An 11194-nucleotide genomic window follows, 5' to 3' on the forward strand; every position below is an offset into this window, starting at 1 on the left:
GGCAACTATTTATTTTTAGCATGACAAATCTCTCTGTTATAGCATGACAAATCAATTTGTCATAACATGACAATTCCTGAAACATTCTTTGGGAGTGACGTTGACATAGTTTATTGACTTTCTCACCGACACTTGAATGAGCCCTTCAAAACACACGAGTTCATTTTTGAAGGAACACTCTGTGGTGACGCCGTTGGCTTGAATGAGCGCTACAACACTTGTCATTTTGAGTGCAAGACGTTGACATAGTTTATTGACTTTCTTTTCTATAAGCACTAACACACTCGTGTGTCCCAAAACATGCATTTCCTGCTTTATATACAAAGTCCAAACGGCCGAACCGATATAAAGCTGTGAAAAAACTTCACATACAAGCAAGCCAAAAGATAAAAACGACAACCGAGCTGTCGGTGAGAACGTCACCGACCTGAACCGAGCATGAAAACAATAAATGCCACACCTAATACATCCAGGTGTAAAACATATCTATTTATGCGTGTTGCTAGCTCCAGATAATCACACAGGGTGTATGACGTCCCGTATAGGCAAGCACTTATGAAGACAGTGCATCCTTACTGGACATCCGTTTCTACCCAGCCGAAAATCTTGCCATTTCTCTTCTACTCCCTGGCAGCAGTAGTATCTAAAAAGAACAAAAAAACACAGATACATGACAGGCAGCAGACGGACGACCATGTGGAGCACCGTCCACTGGACTCGGGCTGTACTTCTATTTCTGGGCAGCATTAACATTTTTCCGTTTCCATTTTGACTACACCACATTCTCTTCTACCGAAGAGGAAACAGTTCACGAGCCTTCACAAAACACGCGCGGATTTGGCCCCGGCACGCAAGCAAAAGCCCTCGCGGGGCCCACGCGTCATCGCCAGGGGTTTCGGAACCGCCCGCATCGCACCGAACGAGCGCAGGTGCGTGGAGCGTTTATCACGGCCCGAGAAATATATTGCGACGCCGAGCGGGCGAGAGAGAATCCCAACGCGGGTGGCCTCAGACCCCTCTCGTCTCGTCCACCTCCTCCTGCTCCCTCCCTCCTTCCTTCCCTTTATTTTCTTTCTTTCTTTCCTCTCCGGAAATCTCCCCGTCTTTTGATTCAAACAACGCACCAACAATCTCTCTCTGTCTGTCTCTCCCGCATAAACAACGCCAAGAGCCGTCCCCGCCTCTCCCCCCTTGTCCCCTCGATAAACCCCTCCTCCTCCGTCGGTCCATGGCGTCGTCGGCGGTTGCTCCAGGCGCGGGGGCCGGCGGGGCCGGCAGGAGCAGGGACATAAGGCTGACGGTGCAGGAGGCGGCCAAGAAGCTGTCCCTGTGGCACACGGCCACGTTCCGCCCCATAACGACCCACGACGACCTGGAGCCCATCCTCGCCGCGGCCGGCTTCGTCGCGCTGCCGCTGCCGCCGCCGCCGGAGCCGCCCCAGGATCAGCAGCAGGTGCGCTGGCGGGAGTACGCCTTCCTCGGCTGCGGCGGCGGCGGCGGCGGCGGTAATGCGGTGGTGGGGTGGCTGGGCCCGCGGCCGCGGCTGCCGTACCCGCGCGTGGACGCGCTGCACATCCGCACGTACCAGGCCTTCCTCGGGGCCGTCGAGGTCTACCTCGGCGCCGCCCGTGTGCCCAACCTCTTCCACGTCAGGTTCGTGAGTATCCCTTGCCCCCTTTTTCTTTTCCGCTTATAATATTCGCACCAGAATAGGAAACCCGAGCAGGGAGGGCTTGCAAAATATGTACGGGCATTACGCGAGGGCGAGGCCAAAAACCCATGAAAATTTGTCAGCGGCGTGCCCAGCTACGAGCTCAGTCCTCTGCCCCTGCTCCTGCGCCGCCCTACCCCAGTGTTTGTTCGGTTCCATTGACCCACACCCACACCCACTGCCTGGCCATCCTTGCTCTCTCAAGCCTGAAATGATTACAGACACCGTCGTCCCGTCTCGGCCTGAAAAACTTCAAAAAGCGCACGCCGCGCAGGGCCGGCCTCATCTTGCTGAAACGCACACCCTTGTTCCGGGGGAGTTACCGGTGAGGCTAAGCTTACTCCGTAAGCAAAGGATGCAGAGTAACTGTCTTGCACGGTCAAACACCACCGTATACGTCGGCTGTATTTATTTACAAGGTTCCAGATTAATCGCCTGGGCTTTCATCTAGAGGTTGACAAATCCCTTACGTGATCTTCCGGTTGCAAACAGAGTAGGGTCTTAGAGCCCTGCCAAACTGCTTGGCATCACTAATGCCACAGCGTTCCGTGGATTGCAGTGCTCTGACCTACTCATCCATTAGTGACCTATATGCTTGAGTTCCCAAGACCGTGCCAAAGCTATATAGCCCCTGCAAAGTCTACCCTTCCCTTTGTCGGTCGCCGATAGGGGGTTCCTAGAAGAGTCCCTATATGAAGGTAGGCGAAGACGGCGGCTGTGTTTTTACAAGCTCGGCACGACGTAGTTACTGTTGATCCAGTTCGAGCCGCCGAAGATGACGTCGAGGGTTGCCACATTGGCTCACGTTGTGGCCAACTGCGTGATAGCAATACCATGTCTTAGCTTGGACATGACACTTAACTATATCACATTCTTAATGCCATCTGATTGCCCTTGCTCCAAATAAAGAGTATACTATATGATCCAACAACTAAATTGGTAGGCCAACTTTGATATCTCAACAGATAAAGTATCAAAGAGACAAAAATTGTGGGAACTAAGGGGCTGTTTGGATGGTAGTTCTGATTTGTGGGAACTAAGGGGCAGTTCTCTTCTGATTTCACGCCCGCTGATTAGCGAAACGGAAGCCTCTGATTCCCTTGCCAAAATATTAGCGCGCCCCATTTTGGTACAGCGGACGCGGGTAGAATCCAAAAAGGCTCTAAAACAAGAAGAAATAATTCTATATATTAAAAAAAAAACTAGCTCCTAAGTGGCACCATCATATTTCATTATTTTGAATATCATTGTACTTTTTTTTGGAAATGTCATGTATTAAACTAACACACATGCTCTTCAGATTTATGGAAACTAATCATAAAAAAAGGGACCAACAGGGACTAGCCCCTACAACAATTTATTAAGAAGAAACAACCAGACACACACCCTGCGGAGCACAAGACTCAAATGTGGATGGTGGCTGGGCGCGCAGCGGGCCGCACACCACTAGCCAACTGGTCGACACCCAGTTTTATGGAAACTCGTCATGGCTTATTGAACAAATCACAATTCAAACCTTTGTCGGAGATAATTTTGCGAATAGCAGAAGATTTATGGGTCAAATGGGTAGTATTCAGTAGTACAATATGCGGGGAAATGATCAATGAAATGTCGACAAAGGAAACAATTACATATATAATACAAATTAAGTAAGTTGGTTGTATTAACATATTTGATATAATGTCAGTAAGTTGATTATATTTGAATAAATAGATAAATTTAATAAAAAAATGGGAATAAATATCGTACCAATTTGATCAATGTATCAAAGCCGGATGATCGATTACTGCTCCAACAATCACGTCACTGAATTTATTTCAGTATTGAGTCCATATGGCCCTGGTCTTTGTCCGTGCACATGAGTTAATTGAGTTTTCATTAAGATTTTAACCCTATAATGCTCAACTCAAGGGATGCACGTCTTGTTAAATAATTCTGCTGATTGAAGACACTAGTAGCAAAAAGGAAACTACTCAAGTATTTCAAGACAATGGGCAAATATTTAGACATGATATTTATTTGCACAATGACTGATGATTAGACAAGACAATATGAGTAAATTTCTTTGAAGTTTCTTGCTTTTATGCTTTGTACGTTACTTCGGGTCGTATTTGATCATTCCAGGTTATGAGACTTATTGTCGACCATGTTGGTGCCTACTATGGTGCAAATTAGAAGATTCTTAGGAATATGAAATTAATATACTAGGTATCATTTTGTTTTCAAACTGATAAGGACTCTGTTATTAGATACTGGAAACGAAATTATCCCATACCAACTAAATATAAGACCTACGGAGCGCCATTGTTTTTTAGTTATGTTGGGTACCTTTTTAATTCTACCCATATCTGAACATATATGATATTCAGCTTTTGTCGAAATCGAGACATACTCCATTTGAAATAGAATATAAATCCAAAGTACTCCTAGATCAACAGTTGCCCATTTTTGTCTCTTACCCAGTGTTTTTATTCCATTCTGCAAAAACGAAAACTGGCTGGAAACCAGAAACTTACGTGACCTCCGAAAAAAAACGATACCGTCCAAAAAGTTTTATTTTTTTAATTTAAAAGACTAAGTAATCTCAAATGGCTTCGTATACCAAGATAGTCATAACCAAAGCACTTCTCCAAGTGGTAGGAAGCGCTACCTATCATTTTTACGTGTCAGGTTCGATTACCCTTGTTTGCAATTTGAATTTTTTTTTGCCTTATTCAAGCTTCCTAAAAAAATCGGTCGCGGTGCGTTAGGAAGTGATCGAACGCACGACCTTCGATAGGTAAGTAAGCGAGCTGACCAATTCACCAGAAAGTACTTCACGTTCTCAATTGGTTAAAAATTTATAATTTTGACGTCAAATGTTTTTGAATTGAAAATTTCGGATTGAAAAAATCCAAAATTTCCGAAAAATTTCGAAAACCGGATTTTCCGGGCCCTCCCGAAAAAAAATCGGAATAAAAAAAACCTTGCTCGTACCTCCTTTCTTATTATCCTTTTACGTATGATCTTCTAACTTTTCATGTGGAGAAAGCCATCTCATTCCACAGCCACCTATAAAGGTTGGATGATTGATGGTGTCACTTATACATGTATACATTCTGTGCACCCAAACTCCCCCCCCCCCCCTCCCCTCTCAAACAAAAAAGCAAATTGATTGATGGCAAATGGTTCGGTTGGTTGCTTTGTATACAAAGCGGGGAGAAACCCTTTTTCGGTAAAATGATGAAGATATTGAAAAGCTTTCAAGTTTTTTTTGCAAATTTTAGAAGATATGTATATGTGATTTATATATGCACAAAAACACAAGGAATACAGAGCTAATATACCAACTCTATATTTAAGTACATAACGCCGATGAACATTTTTTTGCTATAATAAATGTTTTTGTGCACTTCGTATTCCTGCATGTGCACTTGTATTGTTATTTTGTTTTGCTTAAGTTCACAAAAATATTATTTCGAGGCAGAAGCAGGTGAGCTCGAGTGCAACTCATAGCTACCACCAGCCCGCCATGTCATAGTGGTACATCCAGGCCTGGGTACATCCCAGTTGTAAATTATCACCTTCCTGTAAAGAAGACTATACATATCTAGATCAACATGATTTTGAATTAGCATGACACACGTTCCTGTTATTTTCCTTTCAAATCTGATGACATGGCACAAACGTTGCATATATGTGATGAATCACCTGAGTTGATCTATGGTGATCAGTGTTTCCTTTTCCCCATGTGTTCCTTTCATGGAAGCTAACCTGAATAGTAGAATAACTAAGTCTGATTATTTCATTTATCGTCCCCTCAGATGCATGCCGGTGACGACGAAGCAGGACAGGGTGTTCGACAAGGTCTTTCGGGCTATGAGGAACGACCAGGATGGTATCATCGTCTACCGGGACGGCACCCTTGACGAAGCCACCTTCGCCGCTGTCTGTAGTGAGCACACCCCCATCGAGGATGTCGGGTACCACGTCATCCCTGGCAGTGTTTGCAGCGAGTTCGGCTACCTTCGGCACAGCAAGATCCATGGTGGCAACTTCGACGAGGAGACCTGCAAGGGCTACCCAGGCCACAAGGATGTCGTGCGGCTCAAGGACCTCTCACCCAGATCCTGCAGAAACATGTGGGTCTAGGCGAGATTGGTCTCGAGGATTTCTGTTATGATCGATGGAGATGAAGAAATCCGTTCTGAAAAGTAGATGAGGAGAGGTAGCCAGCTAGTGGCTTGTTAGCGAGGCTTGAGACCGGCGGATGATATATGGTGGTGGCTGTTGTGTTGTGCCTATTGATTCGTTTTTTTCATGTTTTGTGTGGTCTGCTGTATGCCTGCATCATAAGGCAATAAGTTTTTTCAGCACAATAAGGTTTATAGAAATGTCTGTGGCTGGATTTGTGATCAGGAAGAAAATAAGAAAAAACCTAGTGGTTACCATTTAGACATTTACAGTTATATGCTATCTATCTAATTCTTCTGTGTTTATCTCTGATCATTTAGACATTTACAGTTATAGCATCGGTTCAATAGTTCAACAGTTTGTTAACAGGTATAATTACTCTGTTGATGGGGCAGCTTTTTGCTGGATTGCATCATTAGCCTTTTCTCTGAAGTGGCTTTGCATTGTTAGATTGGAATCAATTGAAAGCAAACAATTGACTACCGTTCAACATGTAGAACAAAATGAAGATGATGTGATGATTTCAGAGCCCATGATCTCTGCTAGCTTATCATGCCGGCGAAGCCAAGGCAAGAAATACCAAACTTGCACCGTGGTCCATTTGCTGTCGATCTCACACGGCTCCTCTTTAATTTTCCATCCCATGGCTTCTTTTACCTTTTGCGCTTTTGCTCTTTTTGTAACCATTAGGTCCGTCCTGCAGATCTCCAGACATTCCAAACTGTATTCCAGGTCCAGCTAGCCAGGGGACACCTCAAAAGCAAGCTTAGTAGATTGGACTCGTCAATGGCGTCCATGTCATCACCAGGCCAAGATCCTCTACGACCAATAGCTCTTTCTTGAACCAGAACCAGATCGATCTGTGTATGTGACTGTAGCTAGCACATGGTGATATGAAACGCCGAAAGTGACATGCACATATTTTTGCACCTCCTAGATGCAACTGATCAAGGCTGAAATCAACATTGAGAGTTGAGCTCGGAGATTACTAAACTGTCTAGCAGCAGTTAGTGAGACGCCTAGCTAGGCCTCGATCGGTACGATCGACCACCGGTCGCGCTCTTCTCCATGTAGACCTAAGCCCCCTTTAGTAAAGCAGCTTAGCTAGGTCTTGTAGCTAATAGCTTCAAAACACCAGGGAATCTCTTGGGCACCCCTCTTTAACCTTTTCCCTTCATCACATCCTGCCGGTGGCTCTTTTTGCTTTTGCCAAACTTGTTCACCTGCTGCTTCTGCTATAAGAGCCCTGCACCGTCGGCCTCATCTTGGTCCCTTCTTCCTCTTCTTCCCATCGTCTCGAAAGTAGTGTACGCAAGATCGATCGTCGGTTCATCCATGGAGGTATGGCTTGTTACTTAATTAATCACACTCTGATCGCAATCTAAATGTGCCTCTTTTGGTTGTTGTTCATTTAGAGGTTGTAATTCAGGGAGATTCCATTAGTTTCTACTTTCTCTCTATGAAATGATACCGTGATGATGAACATGCGTTTTTCAAGATGAATGTGCTATATGTACCCTTTTAAACATTGCATTTGGGCATTTGGCAACAATATATCTATAGCAATAATGCATGTTGATTGCAAGTTTAATATGGCTCATATCACCCTACACTGCCCTGAAAAACATCATAGACATAGGTGGGCAGGTTAATTACTACTTCTACCTGTCTTAGAACATATTCATGTAAAAAGAAACTAAGAGAGCGATTAGTGAAAAAACAAACATTGCCCACTGTATATTTTTCATGTACTTTTCTCATGATGATCGAGTGCATGTGCATGCATGCGTAACCTGCGCTCATTCCCTGATTTCCCCCATGCACGCAGAGCACCGAGCTGAAAGTGGAGATGGTGGCGCTGCATGAGAAGAGGGTACGGAAATGCCTGTCCAAAGTGAAAGGTAAAAACCAAAACTAAAGTCATTTCATTGCACCCATCATCCATCCATGGAGAGATCTGAACAACCTGATGATGCGTCGATCCTTTCTCCTTTTAACAAAGCTAGCCATGGATGGATGCCTTTCTCACTGTAGCTAGCTATGGTTGAATGATCGGCATGGTTGTGTGTGCAACTGTGCAATGACCAGAGAAGCAATACGACTCTTCCTCTATCTCACAAATTGTTGATGGATTGGTGTATGTGTGCAGGGGTGGAGAGGGTGGAGGTGGAGGGGAGCATCCAGAAGGTGGTGGTGACCGGGTATGCGAACCGGAACAAGATCCTCAAGGCGCTCAGGAGGGTGGGGCTCAGGGTGGAGCTCTGGTCGCCGCGGAACGAGCTGCTCAGCGCCTACGCCGCCGGGAGCTTCGCCTTCAACAACTACGGCTTCTTCTGATCTCATCCGATGAGATGCATGCTAGTTGCATGATGATGTCGGCGACGTTGAACGACCATGTATAAACTGGATCGAATCTGGGAGCTTGCTTGGTGTTTCTTCTTTCTGTTTTTGCTTTATTATATGCTTCGGATGGTTTCTTCTTCCTCTCACGTGTATATATATGTCACATTTTTTCTTCTACTTTGAGGGTGGTCAACCAGGCATATGTGTAAGATGTCCTAGAAAAAGATGTCCTCAAGGCACGGGATTAAGTATGGTGGCAAAGATGCATGATGCAAGACTTCAGTGTTACCATGTTGAGAGATCGGTGTGGTTACTTGATCCAAACAAACCAATCACAGGAAAGAAAAGTAGAAAAGAGATTATCCAAATTCGTTACTCAAATGTATTCTTTTTGTGGGGTTACCTATTTTTTTATTATGAAATCACTAAAAACCTGACGTCGGACTTTTAGTGATTGGGTTCAAATGTACCCTGGACCATTGGATCCAAACACGAATCTTAGAGCAGGTGAGACTAGCCATGTCATCGATTTCTTTCGTTTGGAAAAGCAAGGGCCGATCACGAACACTTCCATCTCGTTTATCCATTTCTCTCCTCACACCCAGTGCCCACCCCCATGCAAACCGCCACTGCGACAAGGCTGCCATGTGCCATGCGCCGGCGGCTGCGTCGTTCCTATGGCGGGTGGGCAGCGGAGAGGAGCGCCACCGGACCCAATACCGGGGTGTCGTGCGGTGAAGGTGAGGCGGGCTGCGATGTCCTCGCTGGCGTCGCGGATTGAGGCATGGGCGAGGAAGAAGGGAGATTTTTTCTAAATGGTACTTTGGAATGCCGAAGTTTGAATTATGTACAACGATAAGCTTATTTTGAAATGTTTGGCTTTATCGTCTGTTTTGTTTATTTTGACTCCCATGCGACCGTTTAAATACTGAAAGTGGTCAGTCGTAGCCTTCCTTCCCATTGTATATAATACAAGGGGTGTTTCTACAACATTTGAACTTTTAGCCGACGTCTCGGTGCCCAGAGGCGGTATATGTTAGTAGAAACCAGACAATCGGACTATTTTGGCTTTACAACTTTCACTTAGTTATAGGAGCTTGACTGTGGGGGCGAGTAACTAGCCCCGGATGTTGAAGTGGTTGGCCGTACCGAGGTTAAACCATTAATCACTTCGGCTCATTTGACAAGAGCCCATCGTTTGACACCGATAACTTCTATCAATTTGTAGTTTGACACACTCATCGGATCGCTGACCAGTTTGCGCCTATCATGACAATCAGTTTTTGGTTTTCTCCACTGAGGCACTTTGACCATTTGAACTGGAAGCACAATCGCAATGGTTCTCCCTTTACACCCTTAGCCGAACAATGCGGAAACGTAAGGGGTAAGCATAGGAGCCGGGCAACCCAACTATTGACCAAAGACATGATTCATAACTGATGCATATAATGCAATATCCGAGATGTCGAATACTTTTACATGAGTATTAGAATGAGTATTTGGGAAGGTTTGTAAATACGAGCCCCCCGTCAAAAACCAATGAGTTTTGAAAAAATATTGTCCTTGGCTAAGAGGCATAATGAAAGAAAAATTCATAACAAAAATAGATGCGCGACGACCGCGAAAGGTCTATTTTCTCTTTGATTTATAAGGTCAAGCCATACATGCCGACCTCATCAAAGAAACTTTGAAAGATACATAAAGATATATATAAGAGGGAGGGTTTATACAGGGCATCTGAAGTTGGGTTTATCGTCCTTGCTTTGCCCTGTCACATGTCTGCGCTTCCGTGCTGTTTACCGGCTCTTCCTTGTCTATCGTAAGGTTCATCAGTACTGCATGCTACATCACTGATGATGTGCCTGACGCATTCGAATGGCAGATCCTTTGAAGAGGTTGTAGCAAGTAGCCATGGTCGAACAACTTGATGCTTTTGTTGAAGCCATTCCTGATGGGCCTATGACAGTGCCTTGAGAATAACCAGGATGTAGTTGGGCCACCGTTCGGTTGAGCCGAGCGATGTGCCCTCTGATTGTGCTCCACCACACCCCCCTCCCCATGGAATTTTAAGTGCAAAGTTGTGAACCCGAGGTACATAGTCCTCGGTCCGCGAGGGAGAGCCGTGGAGTGCTTACCCCTATTTGGGGGTACGACCTGACTGTCGGGAGGGTAAAGAAACACCTCTGATACGCTTTGAAGAGCCCAGTTCGTTTACAATGGCGAGGGTCTTTGACGGAGCGATTTCCCATCAGATCCCTCGGTAGGGTTCATGACGAGACTGGAAGTACCGGAACGGAGTCTGCACATATGGTTTACCCAGGTTCGGGCCTCCGAAGAGTAATACCCTATGTCCTGCTTTGTTTTGGTATTCATTGTGAGGGGATACCTCATGCATAGGATTACAATGGTGTATGATATGTCTACCAAGAGTTTTTTCTAGATTGGGTGCCTAATGAGGGACTTAGACCTCCCTTTATATAGACAGGAGAGGTCTAGGGTTTACATGGAGATGTACCAGATCGATCTAGCCATCGCCGCTTGTCTTGGGGCATACCTTCGCCCGCCCTCCCCTTCTTAGGGTTCCTTGATGCTCTCTGGGCCTGGTGGGCCCTAGTTGAAGTCGAGGCCGGGCTCCTTTATGTTAGGCACCCTGGGTCTAGGACCCTGTTAGTAGCCCCCGAGCATGGTGGAGGTTGCGAGCATCTAGGCTCAGAGATCTACGCCGAGCTCTTCTTCTCGTGCCTCCGGCCTCCTGAACTGCCCGCTAGGAAGTCCTCTCCTTACTTGCGTTGGTGATGCCGCTGTGTCAGTTTTGGATGATTGGGCCGAACATAGCCTACCGGGTCGGCCCACTGATCATGTGGTTATCGTCTCAGGCACGGTTCGTGTTCCAGCCTCCTTAAATACAACGGTCACGCAGCCATATTGGGGTTCGCCTATGTTGGTAACGTTGCATGGAAAACAAAA

The 11194-nt window shown here is 45.7% G+C and overlaps 2 protein-coding genes across 2 annotated transcripts; both read left to right on the plus strand.

Annotated features, from left to right (window-relative positions):
* Window positions 1-991: 991 nt before the first annotated feature.
* Window positions 992-6189, plus strand: LOC123165925 (uncharacterized). Its single transcript, XM_044583677.1, has 2 exons — window positions 992-1653; window positions 5515-6189. The coding sequence occupies exons 1-2, from the start codon at window positions 1229-1231 to the stop codon at window positions 5840-5842; spliced, it is 753 nt and encodes a 250-aa protein (XP_044439612.1). The 5' UTR covers window positions 992-1228; the 3' UTR covers window positions 5843-6189.
* Window positions 6190-7100: 911 nt separating this feature from the next.
* LOC123168798 (heavy metal-associated isoprenylated plant protein 28) lies at window positions 7101-8368 on the plus strand. Its single transcript, XM_044586665.1, has 3 exons — window positions 7101-7225; window positions 7713-7785; window positions 8034-8368. Exons 1-3 carry the CDS (start codon window positions 7220-7222, stop codon window positions 8219-8221), a joined length of 267 nt encoding a protein of 88 aa, XP_044442600.1. The 5' UTR covers window positions 7101-7219; the 3' UTR covers window positions 8222-8368.
* The last annotated feature ends 2826 nt before the right edge of the window (window positions 8369-11194 follow it).

This window comes from Triticum aestivum, chromosome 7D (assembly GCF_018294505.1).
Source record: "Triticum aestivum cultivar Chinese Spring chromosome 7D, IWGSC CS RefSeq v2.1, whole genome shotgun sequence".
In the NCBI taxonomy this organism is placed as follows: Eukaryota; Viridiplantae; Streptophyta; class Magnoliopsida; order Poales; family Poaceae; genus Triticum; species Triticum aestivum.